This window comes from Lepisma saccharinum, chromosome 19 (genome assembly GCF_977018435.1).
Source record: "Lepisma saccharinum chromosome 19, izLepSacc3.1, whole genome shotgun sequence".
In the NCBI taxonomy this organism is placed as follows: domain Eukaryota; kingdom Metazoa; phylum Arthropoda; class Insecta; order Zygentoma; family Lepismatidae; genus Lepisma; species Lepisma saccharinum.
The window spans coordinates 48470502-48494517 of record NC_139247.1 but is presented as its reverse complement, the minus strand read 5'-3'; the positions used below and the strand labels follow the sequence as shown (position 1 = coordinate 48494517).

Genomic DNA, 24016 nt, shown 5'->3' with positions numbered 1-24016 from the left:
GGGGAGGGAACCCCCGAAGAATGCCCAGCCTCCACCCGCATAGATTCGAGGGTATGCGCTTATGTCCTGGTGCCTAAGAAGACCAGGACGTCATTTACACGAATGTTGGTTCCCCGTTTTTCTTTTCTCTTTTCTTTTTTGTTTAAATTTTATAAATTGTCCTGACTCTATAGGTGTCTTGTGCAGACATTCTGCAGGATCAAGTATCGTACCAAGTACCGGTGCTGTTTGGCAGTCCGGTTTACAGACATAAATTACAAAAAGTATAAAAATGGATAAGCATTCTAGCATGATATAAGTATAGTGTAATAATAATGCATATAAATATAATTTTAGAATGCAGTGTCCACAAGAGCATTCCGAGATTATAAACGACCACAAAATTTCAATTATGTATATTACGAAATTTATACCGATAACATTAGAAAGATCAGCTCAAAGAATTTTAGTGGATGTGTAATTGTTGGCGTTAACTACAACAATAGATGGCATAACAATAAAAGAATGAAAAAAGGAAAATTCTTTCGATTGTTAATGTGTTATTGTAAATGGCATTGTTGTTAGAAGCAAACTGTGTAGCCTGCAGTTAAACATCCCTAAATCCTTCGAGTCCAAAATCCATCTCGATGTTCGGAATTTTCTAAATGAGAAACTTGAAGGAAGATGGATTGGGTGCTCCGGAAACAAAGATGCTGTGTTCTGCTAGTGGCCACCGAGGTCACCTGACTTGTTGTCTATGACTTCTTCTTATGGGGTCACATAAAATATGTTGTATACGTACCTCCACTGCCTTAAGATCTGGAAGATGTGAAACGCCGTATCATTGCCGCCATCGGGACCGTCACTGTAGATACGTTGCAACGCGTGTGGCATGTGTTGGAAATATCGCCTTGATGTTTGCAGCGTGACACGAGGAGCACACATTGAGTGTCACTGAGGTAGGTAGTTTGGTATGTGTTTATGGACACGATGTACGTATATCAAAGTTATGTAGAAAATTAGATAACGTTTGATTATATTAATAGTGGGTGGTTATAGTTGAGAGGAAGAGGTATATTGGAATGACTCCAATAAGAAGGAACTATTCTGGAAGCTCCTGGATGGGTATGCGTCAGGATATGTATGTAAGGGTGGGTTAAGGTATAGGTGGAGTAAGTAATTATTGATTAAGCATATCCAACAGTTTGTTCGTGAATCAGAATCTTAAAATTTAATGAGGAAACCAACATGGTCATATTACGGATGAAATCCCCAATCATATTGCCGCGCTTCACGTAGATCGTGCTATAGGAGTCAGTCAGAAAACCAACATCGGATTACAGCTCGAACATCAGACACACTTGGTATTTCCTGATGGCCGAGTGGCAAGGCTGATACGCGTAATAATGTGTTGAGTTTTCTTTCCGTCAGATTGCTGTACTGCATAAGCACCAAGCTATTGTCTTTCAAACAAAACTCCCTCGAGGTGATCAACACTTTCAACTCAGAAAGCAGCACTGCAAGATGATGCGGATTCCCGGACAAGGTCGTCTTTAGGGATGGCCAAACGGATCCGGATCCGAAAAATCCGGATCCATTCGGATCCGGATCCGGATCCAAAAGTTACGGATCTGGATCCGGATCCGCAAGTTTCGGATCTGGATCCGGATCCGAAAGTTCCGGATCTGGATCCGGATCCGAGAGTTCCGGATCCGAAAATTTCGGATCCGGATTCGGGTCCGAAAGATTTGGATCTGGATCCGGATCCGGATCCGAGAGTTTCGTATCTCAATCCCATTATAATACCTATTACCACACCTTAAAAGGTATTATGATCTTCGATTACAAATAAATTTTTCATTAGTTAGTCCTACAATATTTTTTTTCAAGTGTTGTTCCTAAAATACTCTGCTACGCATCGGCTAACACACACGTGCACAAAAATAATCTTACTTGTTTAACATAAAATGTCAGAGGTGATTTTGTAAATGCCATTGAAACGAATATGTATTCATTCCAATGTATTGGAAATGAAAACACTCATAAATGTGAGACATTCCATTCCAGGATGAAACCTTTAACACATATAACAAGATAGAAATGTTATACAAAAATTATACAATTGTTCTACAGTTTCAGTTCTACAAATTAAAATAAAACATTATAATATATGCAGTGTTAAATAATTACAAAGTGTAAGACTAACAAGGGAGGTTATCTAAGTATCCCCCTCCAATTTCCATGAAACTTGGCAGTATAGTGGGGCCCAAAGGAAGTATTACGTGTTTTTTTGTTTCAGCTAAAAAACGGTTTTAGGGGGCAAAACCCACTCAAATGTCAAGATGAGGACAAATTGAAGTGAGGATCTGACCCCTGTGTCCCCCTCATATTTCCATGATACTTGGCAGGTGCATAGTGGGGCCCAATGGAAGAAATACGTGTTTTTTTGTTTCAGCTAAAAAACGGGTTTAGGGGGCAAAACCCCCTCAAATGTCAAGATGAAGACAAATTGAAGTGAGGATCTGACCCCTGTGTCCCCCTCCGATTTCCATGATACTTGGCAAGTGTGTGTATAAACGGGCCCAAATGAAGAAATACGTGTTTTTTTTTGTTTCGGCTAAAAAACTGTTTTAGGGGGCAACCTCCCCCCCTCAAATGTCAATATGAGGACAAATTTAAGTGGGCATTTGAGTTATGTGTCCCCCTCCGATTTCCATGAAACTTGGCAGGTGTATAGTGGGGCCCAATAGAAGAAATAAGTGGGTTTTTTTTGTTTCAGCTAAAAAACGTTTTTACAGGGCGAAACCCACTCAATTGTCAAGATGAGGACAAATTGAATTGGGGATCTGACCCCTGTGTCCCCCTCCGATTTCCATGACACTTGGCAGGTGTGTGTATAAACGGGCCCAAATGAAGAAATACGTGTTTTTTTGTTTCGGCAAAAAATTTGTTCTAGGTGGCAACCTCCTCTCAAATGTCAAGATGAGGACAAATTGAAGTGGGGATCTGACCCCTGTGTTCCCCTCCGATTTCCATGAAATTTGGCAGGTGTATAGAGGGGCCCAAAGGAAGAATTACGTGTTTTTTTGTTTCAGCTAAAAACTGTTTTAGGGGGCCAAATCCCCTCAAATGTCAAGATGAGGACAAATTGAAGTAAGGATCTGACCCCTGTGTCCCCCTCCGATTCTCATGAAATTTGACAGGTGTATAGAGAGGCCCTATCCCCCCTGTTTCTTCCTATGCCATATTTACGTGGTTTCGGGGTCAGATCCCCACTTCAATTTCTCCTCATCTTGACATTTGAGGGGGGGGGGGAATGAAAACACACATAAATGTGAGACATTCCATTCCAGGATGAAACTTTTAACACATATAACAAGATAGAAATGTTATACAAAAATTATACTATTGTTCTACAGTTACAGTTCTACAAATTAAAATAAAAAAGTTCTGGATCTGGATTTCGGATCCGCTAGGATCCGGATCTGGCCATCCCTACTATACACCTGCCACGTTTCATGGAAATCGGAGGGGAACACAGGGGTCACATCCCCACTTCAATTTGTCCTCATCTTGACATTTGAGAGGTGGTTGCCCCCTAGAACAAATTTTTTGCCGAAACAAAAAAACACGTATTTCTTCATTTGGGCCCTGCAAGTTTCATGGAAATCGGAGGGGGAGACTTAGACCTTCCTTGTAAGTGTATTAATTAATTACAAATCGCGCACGCGTATATACGTATATTAGCAGGTAACAATATGTTATAAGCACATTCTTACTTTCCAAAGAAGCGCATGTGGGATGGCAAAACGGATCCGGATCCGGATCTGAAAATTCCGGATCCGCGGATCCGGATCCGAAAAATTTTAGGATCCGGATCCGGATTTCGGATCCGCTAGGATCCGGATCTGGCCATCCCTAGTCGTCTTACCGCACAACTCAACATTTCTCAACATTTGGTATTACTAATATAATCCTACTTTGCATTTATATTATGGTTATTTTAGTACAGTTCTGTTCTGTTTCAAAAATTTGATCGTGAATATGTACATATAAATAGTTATAAAGTTCTCAAAGCTATTGCAAATGCAAAGAAAACACTTGGTATACGGACATACCTGTCACATACAGGTTTATTACATTTTAAACCAATCTGATTGGCCATTGTGTTCATGATCTGCTATAAATAAAATATCGATTTTCCAGTTTCCGATTGGTATCCATGGTGCGTGCGCATCGCGGCTGCACAGTTGATACAACGTCAATCCGTGCATATTTAGTAATGGTAAGACATTAATTTAATACAACATATTCTATGCTATTTATTTTTTAAAAAATGTTTTATGGTACTGTGTTCTGATTGTTGTCCTGTTATGAGACACAAGACACATTTTCTATATATTTGATAGGTTTTGCCATATTAAAAGAGTCGCTGGTATTTTAAAATTATAATTACTGCTAGTATTGTATCTAGATCTCTAGTGCGTTATTAGCCTTCCAAATTAAGTAAATACACTTTATAATTAATTGACAAGATTACGATGGAATTTAAAAGAAATATGGGATTTCCTGTAGAAAAGTAAAGCTTAACACTATGCATTAAAAACTTCCATTTTGTATCCGATAAGTGCAACAACGTCTATCCATATTTGAAAATTCTGTAATTTTATTTTATTAGCATCGGTAAAACTTACTTATCTGTTAACTTAGCAATTCCCGAAATAAAACTTGATCACCCACAAAAGAATGTACCTGAGACAAATGCAAGTGAAAGTTCATCCATAGAATTGTGGCTTATGTGTTACCTAGATCTTTCTATGTGTTCTTGCCAGTGAATGGCCCTTGTTCACTAATGTGCGAGCAGCCTAAGACTATGCAGCAACTGCACCCAATGTCATCTCGAATTTGGTCGGAGTGAGGGTTGTGAATCTTTACTCCCGAGCCGTTCAACTAGTGTTCGAAATCATTGACTCCAAAATGCAAAACAAGCTAAGTCTCCATCTAATAAGTCGAGACTTCTCGCAGCACAATTCTTATCTTATGGCAATAGAAGAAATTGCATTTTATCATTAATACTTTTGCTGGAGGGACATGGCGTATTTGTTTTTGAGGAGTTCTATATGTGATTAGTTGTCGCAGGTCAATTTTTCCTAACAAACTATATTTTTGTGTTCGTTGGTTTATACAGGATGGGTCAGAAACAATTGGACGATATAAATTTGACGCCATATCGATATCTTTGTAAGTGGTGTGGTGAAATACACATCCCTGGGTAGAGCGGTATAAAGCCTTCAGTCGTCATGCAGCGTTAGTCGGAAGAGCATCGAGCGTTTGATGTGGAAACGCTGAGGACTACGCTGAAATGCTCCTGGCATTCGGCGCACTTTTTTCGGTGTCCGTACAGCTTGAGAGCGACCAGGAGGCATCTTGCTGACAATGGATGCAGTAGTGTAGCCCAATTCAATATTGTTAGGTGTGTGCCGGGTGTCGGAACCTTTCCATTCCTTCTGATGTCAAAATGTCGATAAACACGTTGCGTTACAGCAGGGATCATTGTTTCTAAAGAACGTTTCCGCAGCAAGCGCTCGATGCTCTTCCGACCAACGCTGCATGACGACTGAAGGGTTTAAACCGCTCTACTTAGGAATGTGTGTTTCACCACGCTACCTACAAAGATGCCGATATGGTGTTAAATTTAAATCGTCTAATTGTTTCTGCTCCACCCTTTATTAGCATGAGATACAATCCAGACTAACGAACCTAATATTTAAATAGCACTCTTACGCTTTCGTTAGTGGTCTCCGTAAGATTCGAGACAAAAATGTACTCAACTGTAGACCGTGACGAGGTATTTATTTTCTCAAAGATATGATTACAACTTGAATATTGCACTAAGAAAACTGCATGAAATTTGTCTTAATGGACATAGCATGTCTAGTGCTTGGGCAAAATTAAATTTCCCGTGAAAGTAATATGTTTTGATTCCCTAAACTTCTGACTGTAGAAGGTCATCGTATGCACTTCAATACCTGTGTGAATATGTTAAGATCTTTCGAACAGCTCCCATGTGGCAAATGATTGAAAGCCTTAACGAACGCAACATAGCAACAGTCACTTATCTACCCTGTTCCTTCAGCGAACCACTGACGGATCACGTGACGCAGGGTTGTCGATGCGCCTTATATGTTATTATTTGTTATGACCAACAATTCGTTTACTTTTTTTCATAGTCATTTCCACTTTCCGCTGAAATGTACCATAAACAGAAGAAAAGTCTTCCAAAAATCTTTAGCGTCATTGACATCGTAAACATTTCTTTATCGACTCATCTATTACTGTCATTCACCTTAACGAGCTACTACGGAAACTTTGCGGGGTTCGAGATCTGAGATCCGCATAGCAGAATGTGTGTGTGTAATGCAGTAACTTAGGCCATTAGAAAGCATGCAACGACGAACATGCTATGACCTCTACACTTGTCTTAGAACGAGAGATTTTAATGAGAATTATATTTCTACTAGCTGTTAAATTACGTTTCTGTTTTAGTAAAAGGGACTACATTACACATCCATACAACAATACAGGAAATAATATTGTTTGTATATTAGAATCTTTACAGCCTTGATACCTCGTAAATAACAAAATTGATACGTATTATATATATATATATGGGAGAGTTGCCGGAATTGGACCAGTTGGTACTATTTGGCTTCTGCATCAAAAACAAGACACAGAAAAAGAACGAAATTGTAGGTATAAGAAGCACAAATTATTAGCTTTCACTTCATGTATGTATTTCAAGAAAAAATGCACTAACCAATATAATAGGGTACATAAACGAAAGTAGTGACATCGGTCCATAATAGACAACTGGTTTCCTAACTTGGACCATAGGTTGCTTAGGTTGGACCGCTCACAAAAGGCATGTACGTAAGTATGTCTACGGTATCTAGACACCTGCAGCACTCACTGCACACACCATTGTGGAATTTACTCCACGTTCACCGCTTGTAACAGCACCTACCTGTGATTTTCCTTTCTTTGCTACAATTTGTTGTGGACGTTTCTGGACTGTGGTGAAACTTGACTCATCCACGTTGAATATTCGGTCAGCTGTAAAACCAAACAAACCATACCTTCTACTACACTCGTTCAAACTAGGACTGAGCCGATACCACAATCTGCCGATACCTTAACCGATTCCAACCAATACCGATGAAGATACCGATACTTGTATAATTCCAGTAAAATAACAAATGCTAGTTACCGAGTCACAAAACTCATCACACCACATTAGTATTAATGATATCAAATACTCCAAATTATTCTCATATAACATTATATCACTTAAAATGTCCTGTGACATTTTATATGAACTTCTTTCTACCCCCAGTGGATGCAAGAAAGAAGAAAAAGTTTTTGAAATGTTGCAAGCATTGTTAAAGTGTTGCAGATACACCGAAGAAATCGGTGTACCTAGGTATTATTATAAGTGTCCCTGCCAGAGAAAATTATAACGTGTAAAATAAAATGTATGTAGTGCGTATAGCGTACAACTTGCACAAGGAATGCAAAATAAATACAAACGTAAACAACATTCTTATCGTTTAGATGAAATTGGGGAGGGAGAAAAAAGACGTAAAAATATACACAAATACAGATATAAAGCTCATTTGGCAGCTCTGTATATGACCTGCTGTCCATTATTCTCTGTCATTTGCAATGAAAACAAGTCACTGCAGGGTCGGCATCGGGCAGCAGTCACACGGAAGAGTAAGAGCACAAGAAAAAAATCCACAACCCTCCCTCCCACAGCGACATTCATCCCTTTCCCAGGAACTCCGGAATGAGCCTAGCATTATAATAATGCTGGTTTTGAAAACGTCACGTTCTTAACCCACGAGTTTACGAGCAAGAATTGGCAATGAATGGTTTATTTTATTTCCACATAGCGTTGACCACCAGGCAGTTACATGCCTTCGATGTCACTTTTGGGCGCAGCGCTTTTGCGTCAACCCTGCCTTTGATCTTGTCATCTGCTTCCCAGGAGGGTGCATCATTTTCGGAAATGTACATGGAATTCTTGTGCGGGACCCCTGTATTGCTAAAAAAAAGACCTGTTAAAATTTGAATTGAAAGACATATACCTATAAGTGAACCCCTGTCACAAGGAAGGGTGAACGAACTTTTGAAAAGAACAAATCTTGACAAATGAGTTGTTTCTCTTGCCCGCTCTAGCCACTCAAGATCTTTGGTATCATCGCCAGCCCCCGTGGCGGAGTGGTTAGTACATCGCGCTATGACGCCAGTGGTCCTGGGTTTGAATTCCGGACTGGGCATGGATGATTGTGAGTGTACATTCATAAATTGCATCATGTAATCACTCATCCCCATCTTCGCAAATTAGACAAAAGTGGCACAAAAAGCGAAGTAAAATAAAGCAAATCAATCAATCAACCTTTGGTATCGGATGGTATCGGCGAAAGAAATTGATCTGATACTTACTGATATAGTGGAACCACAAGGAAAGAAACCTGCGCAGACCCCATCGCGCTGGCGGGTGGGGAAAAAGAGAGGAGGAAGAAGCCTTCAGAGTCGCCAACGTCAGTGTTGCCAGACCTATTGATTTCTCGGTAGGATTCCATAATAAACTATTGCTATGGCACCTCCGACGGCCAGCTCAAAAACACGTTTCCTGCTCATCTTTACTTGAACATGGAGGGGAGATGTGGAGTGGAACTCCACTCAGCCCTGAAAAGTGCTGTTTGAACTGTGAAATTATGTCAAACGCTACTCAATTGTGCTAGGACATTATTTTATTACTTTTACTACATTACTACTTTTAGATGGCTGTATTTTATCCCACCCTAAACTCTATTTTTATTTTAGTTATTTTACGTCGCTTTTGTGCCTCTACGGGTAAGTACGACAATATGGATGAATGAAAAACTGATAAAATGGATGAAGTGACACAAACACAGTGAAACGTCCTTGCCTTACGAGGTAGAAACACTGACTTCGTAGCGTGGGCAAATTATGTTATACATGTATGTGTTTGTGGGTGTGTGTGTGTATTTCTAGCAGATGGGGAGGATGGGTGGCACCCTAGCATAAGCGTTGCTATCTTGAATTATTGAGGAAGACATGCTGTCTAATTCACCAAATATATTTCACATACGTAATGCATTTTTTCATTATGGTGCAGGACGCGTGCCCACCCCTATCGATAGCTGCACACGAACACCATCAGAAGGCAAATTGATTTGTTATTGTTAGCATTCGACTTGAAAGATTGTGGAAAATCGCCGACAACGAAAGGCAGCACGTTAGCTTCATCTGTGAACACAACTTTCTACCATTTCCTGTCATAAAAATTCCTCGCGATAATAGAGGCAACCCAACCCCTTGTGTCGATGCTGAGAAAGGGCAAATTTGAGGGTGTTTTCCACGCACCCTCTAACCGGGAAATGCGGAAGAAATGGAAGATGTTGGTCGGTTCCTTCGGGCGGTTTACTTTCTTTTGTTTGAAACATGTCCACTCCTGAAATGGAGATCTTCGGTATATTTTCGCCAAACACAGGGTGCTGGGTTTAGCACCATTGTTACAAAAGTATCTGTGACGTTTACACCGTAAACAATGCGCGCCACTCCCCCTTGCCCCCCCCCCCGTGCGCACAACTATGCCGCCCTTCCCCCTCAAGAACGTCGTTCATCCTCTTCTATTAGATCATCGGATTTTGTAGAAGAACTTCTGGTTTCCAAGGAACAATCTCCCGAATTTTTCAAATCTGACCTGGCAACACTGCCCCGAACACCGATAACGACAGGGAAGTTGCGCGAACGCTTTGGACGGAAGGTTTTTTTCCTTGTGGTCGAGCTATACCGATAACCCTGGCTCAGCCCTAGTTCAACCTTAGTCCCCATTATTGTATGCTGCTATAGTCATTTGCAATTCCATCTCTGTCCACAGCTCATACTTTTCCCGGTCCAATTTGCGCAATGGACATTTCCACTGTAACCTAAAATATGATTTTAACCGTATCACTGCATGCCATTCATTTTATATTAACGTTGTGCAAAATAGTTTGTGTTAATTCGAAATAGTTTGCGAAAAATTGGCCTTACAAGTTGTGCCAAATTGATGCTGTACGTCACGAAAACCGAACGGCCTCTGATTGGATATTCCAGTTATGACGTTCTCGTTCGGCAGTGAACTCGGTCGTCTGCTTAGCGCTCTAGAAATCCATGCACGAAGGCGTTCGTTGCTCCTCGTGTTTGAAACGCTGAATATTGACGAGGATTTTCTGTGATTTTCAAAATTAACGTTTCGATTATGACATGTGAGAGATGTACGAAAGCCAATTCCGGCAATCTAACATGTGTAGATGCATTCACGGTAGCTCCATATTTTCCACAACTGATATTGGATGGAGCAGAGATAAGAGGAGCGAAAGCAGCGAGTTAAGTTTTGCAAGGGAAATTATTTGACATGGTGTTTACTTTCATCGACAGCTTATTCAATATCATTGAATATTATTCTGTTGAAAGATCTTTCTCAGTAGCAATCATTCTTAATTTTCAGTTATTATTAGTAGTGCTGGTATTACTGCAGTGCAATAAGTTTACCTGAAGAAAAAATTGAAGCGTCTTTTTGCACGACGGTATAAACCATTTTTTTCTTTTTTCTTGTGTAGCTGAAAATAAATGTATGTAATGCAAATGAGCGCCGGGAAGGGCGGGGGTTCGAACCGGTCCGTTGACCAGCTTCTAGAAGTTGGCATGGTTCATTTCAAGTTACAAAAAACAGAAAGTATATTATTTTTATTGTAAATAATAATAACAGAAATACATTTCAGTTAGATATTATTCCAACCATGGGATTTGCCAGAATATTTTACTGGAGCTCGGGAAATGATAAAACTTGAATAGTAGAAATAATAACAATAATAAAAGTTGATAATAATAAATTTGTTATTTTACAATGATAAATATTATATACTAATAAAAATAAACAGATAAGTGAATATCTAGTACAAAGTTATTTCATACATTTTTTGTTCACATTTCACTCAGTGTATTAAAATTCACAGTTAATTTGTTATTAACTTTTGCATACATCATTCGCGAAAAGGCTGTAAAAGGTAGAGGAAATTTTTACTCATAAGGTTTATGTTGTGACCTCTCCCATAAAACTATATTTTTTGTAATATTGAAAACTGTGGAAACATTCATTTCTTGGATTAAATGGTAGAACATGGAGATACAACTTGGTTCCTATATTTTCCTTTAATTTTTTTGATCTATGTAACACACTTTCTACTGTCACTATATTCCTGTTCAAATACTAACTAAATGATCTTTATTTCTCCTATTAACAATAAAAATAACAAACTTTCTTCTTTTTTCTACTTGAAATAAACGATGCCAATTTACAAAAGGGGGGCGGGCGTCCGACTCTCATGATTTCAACAGAATAATCAAAGTAAAAAAATGCGCGAGATCGAAAAATTGAGTGTAAAATGCAGGATCCATATTTTTATTATTTAATCCAAGGAATAGTTGGTTCAAGTTTTCAAAATTCCAAAAATTAGATTTCTTATGTGAGAGGTCGCACTATATGACCAAAATTTACTCCTAACTTAATTTTTTCTTGAACAAGGCGTGTGACTGTAAATAACAAAATATAGTACTTTGCATTTCAGTACACTAACTGTATTTGAAATGTAAATAAATTATTAGTTGCGCTGCATATTCGCTCAACTGGTGGACCGAATAGAACAGCCTGCCCAAGGAAGGATGTAATAAAATTATTATAGAAATAAAAACTTTTATTAGTTTATAATAGTTATTGTTGTGCCATAACAATCATAACCATTATTATTATTTTTAATGTTTTAACTTTTATCAGAGCCTGAACCCCCTCCTCCGTACAAAAATTTCTGGCTACGCCCATGGTAATGTACTACAATGTAATCAAATAGAAGAGTATTTTTAGTAACTTGAACTTTTACATAACTTTCACAGACCAATTTCATTGTCCTTGTAGCTTATCATTCATGTGGACTCGCCATGTAAATCGCACACAAAAAGCAAGTCGTCTGTTTTTTTTATATTTTTTAATTTTTTTTATTCGTGGGTACATCGAGAAATATCATATTGGAGCATCTGGTACTGGTAACTCACAAGATGGAAACTTGTTTCGGCACAAGGCAACAAAAAATCTTATTTGTAATGTTAACTCAGCAGAGAAAACTGTGGTAAAGCACTGACTTAGTGCTTGCTTAGTGGTAACGACCATTTCCTGTTCTAGTAGTTATGTACGTATCTTTTCCAATCCATTATTTCATAGCAAACACAGACACGTCCTAACACCAAAAGCAGCCAACGCGAAGTGCAGACGACAGAACGAGCCGAACGATGACGTCACAACATGGCGCAGGTATTTTTGCGCGCAACGCTCGGCTCGCAAATTAGAAACTCGATTTTTTACCTAAAAACGAACGCACATGAACGTGGGAAATTGCAGGGGTTATTTGTCGATGGTGTACATTTTAAAAATGATATTTAAAAAAAACTAGTGGAAATGTTCATTATACCCCGTTAATAAAAATATGACGGTACACGAACATACGCAACTAAACCATATTTTTACCACATGTAGTTAGTGGTTAATGAATGGCACTTTTATAATATACTGCAGGACATTTGATTACACAAGAGCTTAAGATCCGAAGCACAATAATTGCAACACAAACAATGGAAACACAATAACAGCACTACTACTTCGTCGAACGTCTCTAGCTGACTGAGCATTCAGTCATTTGTACATGGCACTGACGCCAACCAGTAGTGCTAACTCACCTGTTTCAAATACTCGTCTATAGGCAAGAACAAAGGCGGTCCAACTTAGGCAACGGTCCAATTTCGGCAACTCTCCCCTATATTTACACCCCCACACACATATTATATATATATATATATATATATATATATATATATATATATATATATATATATATATATATAACCTTGGTATTCTGCGCGACATTCACATTCGTAACTTTTGTTTTATTAGAACTTATTGTTAAAGTTAGTTTACACATTAATTAATCTTACTTATGCGGTTTACGGTGTGCTATAATGAAGGACCACGATCCAACTATGGCACAAATTCACTAGAGTGAAACAGTGGCCTACACAGGATTTTCGAAAGGGTATGCATTCTTCTTTTAGGAGCAAGTCTCGTATTTGGCAACGTTTTCCATTTGACATTCCTCTTTAGTGTTGCCCACGGGACGAGACGGGACAGGCTTTTAAAAATTCGAGACGAGACGAGATTGACCATGTGTCTTAAGACAAACGAATATTTTCGAGACGAGACAGCATTTCCACGAGGCTCCACGAGACGAGACAGGCCAAAGTCTCGTCTCGTGGGCAACACTATTCCTCTTAGAGGAATGCCGAACTAAAATGAAGGTACACCACAAGAAACCAGCTTTAGGTACGCCACTGGAGTGAATAATCGAACCATGTGAGGTATCATTTCAGAAATCGCAAGAGTTACCAAATGCTACGACATAAATTGTCTTGATTGGTCCATCAGTGTCAGCGATTGATATCACGCGGGGTGTCAGTGGTGAAGAGAGACCCAAAGGTGAACCTAATGTAGTACACTCCGTTATCTGCAATCTTTCAGCTCAACGAGGCTCTGGCGCCTGAATTCACAGTTAGTATAATCTTCTGTAGAGTTACATTGTCCTGTGTTTGTCCTAACGTGTGCTGAGTGTTCCTTTGCAGCCTCAGTTTTTATCTTCGGAGACAGTATCGTTTCAGTTCGAAAGAGTTTTAGAAATTGACTGATATATTTTATTTTCTTGTTCGGCTTATCTCAGTATATTGTGATGGGCACAAATAGCCTAGTGCTGACGTTACCGTAATTTTAAAATCAATCAATCGATATCACGTGACACCAATTTTTGCGTCAGGTTGTTGAGCAATACCAATTGGGCAGTAACTTCTAACTTCTTTTTTGTCACCAACATTATTTTAACTACAGCCACAATCAACACTAAGGTAAAGGAAATAAATGACTAAATGAACACTTTACTTACAAAAAGTTTATTAGAAATATAAAATAAATACTCGAGGTAAACTGCGTGACTATTTACAGAAAATAATAAATAGCACCGCCTTTGGACTATTCGGGGCAAAGAAAGGTCAACTCCTGCCAGCGGAGAGAATGAAGATTTACAGGTAACGTAATTACAAGCTGAATTTCGTCTTCCTGTAAATAAAGTAATAACAACATCAGTTTCTGCAACAATAACATCTTATTCTAGAAATTAATATTAAATGAGAAACCAAGTTTGTTGTAAGGTAATACAAAGCATGAGCGTCACCAGAATTTTTTAAAGGGGATATCAGGCCGGTTATAAAAATATTATTATTATTATTATTGTATATTAATAATAACTATAATAATTATTAACTAATTATTACTATGTATAATTTTTTTGGTGCCAAATTATTATAACCTGTGCATTTTTCACCGTACTACAAAATGTATATACATTAATGACATCGTCCATGCTGGAAGTACACTGAGAGGGTGGGTAAACCCCAGAGCAGATTCTACAAGGTCATCTATGGAAAAAAGTCCTACCCGCTCAAAGTCGAACCAGTGGTCACCGTACCGGTTGGTCCATTGCGCCTTACTATCATTCAGTATGATCAATAATTTGCCTTCCTTTCACAAACATGTTCACATTAGTGAAGAAGAAGGTGATGATGAATATTTTCTACGAGGCGCATCCACAAAGTAAGTTCCGAAAGAGGCCCAAGATGGCACGAGTGGTCAGAGCGGAACACGCTTGCGCAGGAGTGGAGGAGGAACACGTAGCCATAATCTGGCGCAAGCGCAGTTGTGTGGAGTCAGTGGTGAGAGAACTGCGGTACGGGAAACATGGAAGCATGTTCTCTCACCACTGACTCCACACAACTGCGCTCGCGTCAGGTTATGCCTACGTGTTCCTCCTCCACTCCTGCGCAAGCGCGTCCTGCTCTGACCACTTGTGCCATCTTGGGACACTTTCGGAACTTACTTTCTGGATGCGCCTCGTACTATATACTGTCGCCGACCCGATTAGCCTTTCTATCCATAAAATGAACTTTAAAAAAACAAACTACCGGATTCAAAGAGACATAATATGCAATCTGAATGTGTGTGTGTATCTGGTTCATTCTCTGGCGATGTAAAATTTTTGAGACAACTACTTCAGTATGCCAATGGGAGAATTTTGCTAAAAAAAAATAAAAAGCAACTACCCTTCTTCATCAAGTAAAGTTGTTAGAAAAGTTTTAAAATCTATAAGGTTAAAGCACGACATTAAATACAACACAATTATGTTATAACAACTATTGAATATGCATATGCAGATATTGAACGTCGAAATAAATCTTATGTCTTATATTGGTTATTAAGGAGGGGCTTGAAATAAAACCATTCAATTAGGTATTGGAATTCTCTGGGTTACTGCCTTAGATGACGTGGCGCTTTTGTTGTCGATTTACTCTGACTTCGTAATAGACAGCTTCCTACTCCTTAATATTCAAGTAGCTCCTTAGGATGGTGACAAAACTATGTATATGTCGACCTCCATCGGGAATTGAAACTGAGATCTCTCCAATGTAAGGTGATAACGCTCTGATATGTGGGCACGGCGACGTGAAAATTCATCTGTTGCAAAAATTTCTACATCTCCTAAAATGTACTGCCTTGTATTTAAATGTCAGGTGCAAGCATGTTCTCATTACAATCCCTCTTTTCACAAAAGTCAATTTATCAAAACTATTTGTTGAAGCTTTTGTCAATTGAAATTAAGAAAGGAATAATTTAAAAAGCAGTGACGGTGCCTGAAAAGAACGAGTATGAAAAAAAAGAGAGGGTCGGAATTTTCTTTTTAGGAGAGCCAGTCACATGTAATATACCCGTAAATGCCATTCAAAATGCATATTAGGGGTGTCTAGTTTTTCTTGTTGACTCGCTGTCTCATACCTGCACTCTGTCCCCGTGACTACTGAAAAGCAGTGGTGATTGAATTTTGTACAGTATATTTCAAAACAACATAAATTTTTGAATACATTTATATAGGGTGTATCGTAAGTAATAGCGCAAACTGACACAGTTGAAAGTACACGATGACAGAAGCAAAACGTTTCAGTAAACATGGGTCTGCAAACGAGCCGTTTTCGAGATAACCGCGAATGTGTGGTTACAAGCCGCCACTGACTTCATTGTTTGTAGACGTCGTCCTAGTTGGAAAAATGCTAATAATACAGTAAGATAAGATATTGGAGATCTCATTGCTTTTATTCAACATTCTACTTACTTTAACAAACGTTAGTATGTTACAATTACTGTACACTCGTACCTGTTAAATGAGGTGTTCAAAGTGTCGTCCTTGCATCTGGATGCAATACTGTAAGCGATTCCGCATTGACTTTCGAATGCTTTCGAACACCTTCGGTTCATTTCGGAATTGGTCACAAGCATGTACAATTCTCTGTACTGGTTGTATCCGTCCTGTTTGATTACAACGCCACCTCTCGGAAAAGTTCTGTTTTGTAAACAAAGAGCAAACCTCGGACCGCCCGCAAGGAGTAAAGCACTCGGTGTTTACAAAATGCAATGAGTGACGGCTTCTAACCACACATTCGCACACATTCTTAGCATTTTACCAACTAGGAAGACGCTTACAAACAATGAAGTCAGTGGCGGCTTGCAATCACATATTCGCAATTATCTCCAAAACGGCTCGTTTGCAGACCCATGTTTACTGAGACTTTTTTGCTTCTATTATCGTGTACTTTCAACTGTGTCAGTTTGCTCTATTACTTATGATACACCCTGTATAATTTGTATTAAATCTATATTTTAATTAATTGTGTTATTCGGCATTGTACAAAACAAATTCCAGTTTTTTTTAAACATGTTTGTTTCCTTATAATTAGGCACACATAAATGTACTACTTGGAAAATTTAGCAAAAAGTGTAGGCCTCACTAAAATTCGAACCGAGTCCCTGACATGGCATGCCATTTTTCTGCAGGGTAGAGCTTGAATTTTCACTTAAATTTCTAAACAGTATCTGCTGTGTGTCCAAAATCATAAGGTAATACACAGAGTGATACTAGGCACCGTCGACGTCATAGGTGTTTCAAAGTCAACTTATCCCATTGCAGAGGCACTGGTAGAGAAAATTCCACACAGTTTTGGCTCGGTAGCTGAGTTGGTATAAGAATGGCACGGTATGCCAGAGACGCGGGTTCGAGTCTTGGTCGAGGCTACTATATTTATCGTTAAAATTTGTACGAGTTTGTTTAAGTTAATTTTACGTACAAATGCTACTAACGATTGAAACAACAGTTAAAAGTAGGATGAGAAAAACTTGATTATAAAGTATCATCATCCCTGTTTTCAAAACCTGGTTATAGTAAAGCAATGTGGCAAGACTGTTGCTAGATAATTGTCATACATATCATCGTCGCGATAATGATAAAAGATTAAAAACCCAGGCCGAAAAATGTGTTGGGAGTTGAGATGGATTTTTATGAATACTCTCGACAACGAATCAAAATTCAGGTCCGGTAATCTTATTTTTGCCCACACTGCCGTTTATCTTCTTCGTCTTTCAAGAAAATATGTCTCCATGCCAATCGTCGATAGAGAAATACAAGTTTTAACACCACAGCATCCTAGAGTCTATGCAACCTCGGTATACAGTGTCGTTCGGTAGGTTGCATAGTGCTGATTCTCCCCCGCATCTTGTAATGAAAAAGAACACACAGACCCAAGACATAAATTTTAGCTGTGTCAACGAGCAAGTTGCTTTCAAGCCATCTGTGCTTTTCAGGCTGTCACTGACAAAATATCGGCACATGTGCAAGCGTTCTAAGCCTGAAGGTCGTCGCTGCCGGTTAGGAAATGAATGGGTCTCCCACTCTATGCCCCTCTCTGAACTGCTAGGGAAGGGTGCATGTTGACAGTAGAAGGTGTCAGTTACGACTGGCAAAAAAAAGACGTGTGGCAACTAGTGTTGCCCACGGGACGAGACGGGACAGTCTTTTAAAAATTCGAGACGAGACGAGATTGACCATGTGTCATAAGACAAACGAATATTTTCGAGACGAGACAGCATTTCCACGATACTCCACGAGACGAGACAGGCCAAAATCTCGTCTCGTGGGCAACACTAGTGGCAACACAGCTTTTTGTACTTCGAGACTCCTACATCTGGAGACGAAAAGTCTATGGGTTCTTGATCGTGCAGGATTTAGCTATACAGCTGTGGATGTTCGGAAAGTAAGGTGGCTTTACAAAAGTTAAATTGGTGCTCATTGCTTGTAGATGATTTTCTAGCAGCTGCTGTAATTGAAGACCACATGGAAAGAACGTGCTTTGTCCATTTTTAGCCGAATTGAGATAAAGGTGCTGTCACATATCTCTGTGAAGGGTCTTTCTAACTAGGAACTGTACATGCAATAGAACGTGCTTTTTTCATCCATCACAAGCCGGTCCCCGTGGCGGAGAACATCGCGCTACGATGCCAGGGGTCCCGGGTTCGAATCCTGGCCTGGGCATGGATGTTTGTGAGTGTCCATTCATCATATCATCAGTCATCCTCATCTTCGCAAATTAGCCAAAAGTGGCACAAAAACCGAAGTAAATTAAAACAAACCAATCAATCAATCCATTCATTACAAAGAGGTTTTGATGCCATATACAGGTAAAGGACATGTGCATAGAAGGGAAATAACGTTCTCTCCTGTAAATTCAAGAAAATGACAAAGCACGTTCTTTCCCTTTGGTCTTACGTAATGTACTTACATGATAAGCGCCGAGAAGACGATGTTTCCAGTCGATCAGGAGCGGTATGCGCTGTACGCCATGTCGTGGGCGTCCTCGCTCACCCTCTCTTCGTTATCGGAGGAACGTCCACCGTGCTCGTGGCCGTGGTGGTTGTGGGAGAGCTTCTTCAGGAAGTAGATGACGGAGAGAACGATGGACAGCTTGCTGATGAGGATGGCCTTGAAGGCGATGAAAGCGAGGCCGACCAGGGCGATTTTGGCCAGGGTGGCGAATTTCATCTTCAGGGCCAGGAGAAGGGGGAGGATGTTCTTGCCTTCCTTGCCTGTCAAAGAGAAACATATTGTCACCATTTCGTCCATTGCAGCCTGGAGTTAAAAGGGTTTCCACTGGAGAAAAATTGCTTTGTAAGAGCCATAAAATAAAAAAAGACAGTAACTTGGGAAATTTGAAAAATGTACTAACCATATGACATAATTTGGTCTAAAAGTTATAAATGTAATTGAGTATTGGGGTTCTCAAGGTGGCCTGGTTCAGTGTAGTCTGATTGTGTAAATACATGCCGCGCATACGATAAGAAACACTGTTAACAGCTTAAACTAGGCGCTTCAAGTCATTTACTGTTAGCATAGGTCTGTAGATTTGCTTTGATTTTAAAAATGGATATAAGACAAGAATTTAATTTAACAGATAATTGTGGATATTATGCAATATAGAGCATATTAAAACTTTTTAGATTTGGGTAACCTAAGATTATTTATTGCTCAAAATCCGAGGATTGTTTATCACATTAATTTGATAGCAGGGACTGCCATCTTCCGTTAATAAAAGTAAGCCTGGTGATGATTGAGTGGGTTTGGTCGACTAGCAGGAAATTTAAAATAAAAAAAATAATACTTATATCAGGATTTTAATAAAGGCCTCTCCGATAGCGTAGTGGTCAACGTTGTCACCTTGCAATTACGGGGTCTAAATCTCCATTAGCGGTGGACAACGGTGAGTCCAGTAGATACCCATCAGCCTACCTATGCCAGAAACGGATTTAACATCAACTTGACCTCTCAAACAATCGTGGATTGGTTGTATTAATATTCAGTCGTTTCCATATCAAAAATGTGAATGCAGTGCATTCTGATTTACGTAATAAAGAAGGAATATCTCCATGATAAATATGAGCACATCACTGTGAAGAAGAAATTCCAGATTCGAATCCAAGGTGATGCATGGATATGTATTTGTTGTGTATTTATCTTGTATTTCATCAGTCCAATTATCCTAGGGACAGTGGCGGCGATTGGGTGCCAAAACGGGGGGCAAGGGTATTTTACTTTCTCTTGGTAGACGAGGCTTAGCATTAACCTTTAAACAGCCAATGGGTCATATATGACCCATAAAAAGTATAGGCAAAAACAGCCAATGGGTCATATATGACCCATGGTGCCGATTACAACATTCACGTGCTTTTAAGACCTTCATACTTGTATGTGAGGTTGTAAACGCTGACAGATGTTCAGGTAAAACTTTGAAATGTCATGTGGAAGAAAAACCACTCACCCAGGACCCCCCTCCCCCACTCCAAAGTTACGTATGGAAGCTGGCGCGAAATTTTAAATTTGTACACTTATTTGACAAAAAATGATATAACTCGTAGACTATTTGACCAATCTACTTCGGGTAAGTTTTGTTTTGCAGCTAAAACATCAGGGCATGCAAGTGTGCAGGAATAAAAACGCCAAAACTAATAAGAGGGGTTGGGTAGGCCGCGGCCCCCAACTTTCAATGAAAAAAATCATACAAATGGAGAGTTTTCCCCTCTTTCCCCGTTATTTTTGGAAGGAGAGGTAAACTTTAGCCTTATTTTCAAAGAATGGTCCTTTCTCCACCGAATGAAAGTCATTTCATGTTCCTGGGTGCATTACATTATCGAATATGTGAAGAAACCCCCCATTTTTATGATTTTTTTCATTGAAAGTTGGGGGCCGCGGCCCACTTAACCCCTCTTATTGGCTTTGGCATATTTATTTCTACACGGTTGCATGCCCTGATGTTCTAGCTGCAAAACAAAAGTTATCCGAAGTAGATTGCTCAAATAGTCACCGAGATATAACGTTTTTCTGAAATAAGTGTAAAATTTAAAAATCGGGCGCAAAGGAGGCGGCCAGAGAGAGGTTACTTTCGAAAACCCGCTCGGCGGTCTAAAGGTTAAGAGGACATGGTTTGAGAGAAGGAAAGTGGCAAACAGTGACCCCCTTCCCCCATGCCCCCACTCATCGCCGCCACTACGTAGGGACATAGAAGAGCGACGTTAAAAGTGAATTCATTTAATCGGTAATTATATGTATAATGATTCCAGAAAACTTTATAGGCTTTAGTTGAGGATTTATTTTTTTGCAACCTTGGGTCGCTTTTATGGAACTTTTGACCAATCGCAACGTGAATGATGATTAGATGAAATTGATGTAGAAAAACAAAGAAACACCCATGCCCAGGTCGGGACTTTTGAAGAGTGTAATTACTACAACAATATAAGAAATAAGGAAATATGTTCTGACGGAAATGCAGTACAAGGTTGCTTCAAGAGTCAGCTCACACATTTCGCAACCGCCTGCCAAAAGGAGAAATGTTGATTGACAGATTGAAACTTACAAGGAGTGGATATTAGCTAAGGCGGTAACTGTTGATAAGTTGACTATATAAAATACTACATTCCTCAATAACTCATTTTATCTTTATACTTGTAAGAACTAGACATATTATTAAACACTAAAAAAGCTAATACGTAACATTCGGTAATGAAGTAAAAACTAAATAACGAAATGGAATAAGACAAGGAATTGAAATTTATTTATAGAAAATATTTTTATATAAAATTGCTTAGAAAGAACCACTATAATTTGTAACATAGGTACTCAAGAAACTCTAAGTTAAATTAAGAAGAAGTAATAAAATAGTATGAAAAATAAATTTGAATATAGTACTAAAGTAAGGATTTGATAACTTAGAAAACACTTTAGGTTGCAAGTGAATGAAATTTGGAAATCGTTATAAATTGACCTAAAAACGTAGGTAATTAAAAACACTAGTTTGAGGAAATAGAGTAATTTACTCTTCAGTGTTTAGAAATATACATTAACATATGGGAATATTTAAATAGCTACTTAGAGAGACTAATATGAGGTAAGAGTTAAGTATAGTAATTTACAGCAATAAATCAATTAAATGTAAAAAAATGTTTATGTTCTTTCGAAAGCATTGAAATAAGGAAATGAGCTATTATAACTGTGAAAAGTATTAATATACAGTTAAAAGATTCTAATACTAGATAAAATATGCAATTATGAGAAATTAAAGTAGCAAAATAGGGAAACAGCTGCTTGAATACACTTAAATATTAATCAGTCCATAGAGACTAAAACACTAAGCAACTTAGGAAAAAGCATTGAAATATGGAAACTGATATATACGTTGATAGATGGAGCTAGTATCTTCTTGCTCGATAGGACATCAAGAAGACCATTTTTGATTGAGGGAATAAAATAATGGAGTGTAGTAAAATTAGAACGTTAAAAATAAGATTTAATGTTCTGTACTTTAGTTGTTTCGATACTGCACTTACCTCTGCCCATAACAGTATCCTCAGGCATGTTGAGGTCGAAAGAGAGAGAAAACCCATTTCCTCTACCACGAACAACATCGACGGATGCTCCCTGCACGTAGTTGTTGAGGTCAATCTTAGCGGCGAAGAACTTGAAGAGTTTGCCAACCCTGTCCATGATGAGGGTGTCCAACTGGTAGTTCTTCTCCTCGGGGTTGGCCGACAGCTTGGAGTCGAGGTCGTTGATGGAGAGGGCCCTGCCGGTGCTGGCCTCTGCGACATCTTGCCTCTGTTCGATGGTGACCAGATCGTTCAATCTGGACGTCCTCTTGTGGATGATGTTCTCCAGGTCCATGAACAAGCTAGCCTTCATGCAGGAGATTTGCTCCTCGGGATCCGTGCAGGAGGACAAGGTATCTGCGGACCTTGCGCTCCCATCGAGGGTAGCCGCCGTGCACATCCCTAGAACGGCAATGCCGACAAAGCACCACATGTTACGCATGATGTTTGACCCCACGATACGCACTGTATAGAGACACAAGCGACAGCTGCTGTCCACCCCTTCGTCTTGACTGTGGATCTGGAGGTGTACTTGTGGCCTTTTTATTTCACAGGCCCTCCAACATCCTTATATAACCTTACTCGGCCTTGAGGGGGTCTATCTCAGCCAAGATGTGCCCTAGAACAGGATCGGATCAGAAATTAGGTAGGTCGGCTCGCTGCTACTGGACATAAAGACCCGTTCCATCCGATGGGACGGATATGGGAGGAGTCTAGCTCATTCATTTCGTACGCAGAGTGTTGCCGGGGAAGAAGACACGCAGGTTTCAGAATTCTACTCATTACATGTTCGTGACTGCCGGAATATAGCCTCGTACAAGAGTAACCGAGATTCTACTAAAAATTGAGGTAAACTCACTTCTTTTTTTTCTGCCTCGATGTGGGTCTCGCTGCCATGTGAAAGGAAATACGAAACCAGGAGAACAAAAAGACAAAACTGGAACTGGTTAACGACTGTTTTAAAGATTTTCGAGAAATTATAATTCTGATAAAACCTGAATGCAGTACAAGAGCGAGATTTCACTCCCCTTCAACAACTTTTTCTTTCCTCTCCTCTGGAAGCCAGACTCTCCCATCCACTTGGCAGTTAGGGCGCGCATCCGACTTTCTTAACGCTCGATAGAACCGGAATTCCTGGTGATATCCAGAGCACGCTTCACATGGATGTGGGACATCTACTTGTCAAGATCACACATACAGATTAACAACGGACCGAGAGCCGAAGAAAAATGATGGTAAAAAAATGTAATAACGTTGTCAACCCGTCCCTGCGCTCGCTCTGGCATATTATTCCAATTAGTCATAGACCAATTGTCGTCGTTGCGGTTGACTTCCTGCGTGGTGACACCGAAAACGAAAACTCGCTCAAGATTGGCGCGTGACTTCACTGAGAATGATTCCAAAGCAATAGCATTGGCTATCGGGACAGTTAGCTTTGATGAAAACATCTGCTTCAGCCGTTGACACATGACGTCTGAGCAGATGACTTCTCCACGTTCTTTCAACGCGCTCCTACGT

General features: G+C 39.5%; 1 protein-coding gene across 1 annotated transcript; it reads right to left on the bottom strand.

The window, feature by feature from the left end:
• Nucleotides 1-14081: 14081 nt before the first annotated feature.
• Nucleotides 14082-23053, bottom strand: LOC146003144 (uncharacterized). The gene is made up of 3 exons (XM_083141325.1): nucleotides 22460-23053; nucleotides 18865-19168; nucleotides 14082-14263 (listed from the first exon to the last, which is right to left on the bottom strand). The coding sequence occupies exons 1-2, from the start codon at nucleotides 22938-22940 to the stop codon at nucleotides 18900-18902; spliced, it is 750 nt and encodes a 249-aa protein (XP_082997451.1). The 5' UTR covers nucleotides 22941-23053; the 3' UTR covers nucleotides 14082-14263; nucleotides 18865-18899.
• Nucleotides 23054-24016: the final 963 nt, after the last annotated feature.

Bases quoted from the DNA above. Each gene is read 5' to 3' on its own strand.
- LOC146003144 (XM_083141325.1), bottom strand. From the start codon at position 22,940: ATGCGTAACATGTGGTGCTTTGTCGGCATTGCCGTTCTAGGGATGTGC. The intron at 19,169-22,459 runs GTAAGTGCAGTA...TCTCTTTGACAG, and splicing joins GGATACTGTTATGGGCAGAG to GCAAGGAAGGCAAGAACATC.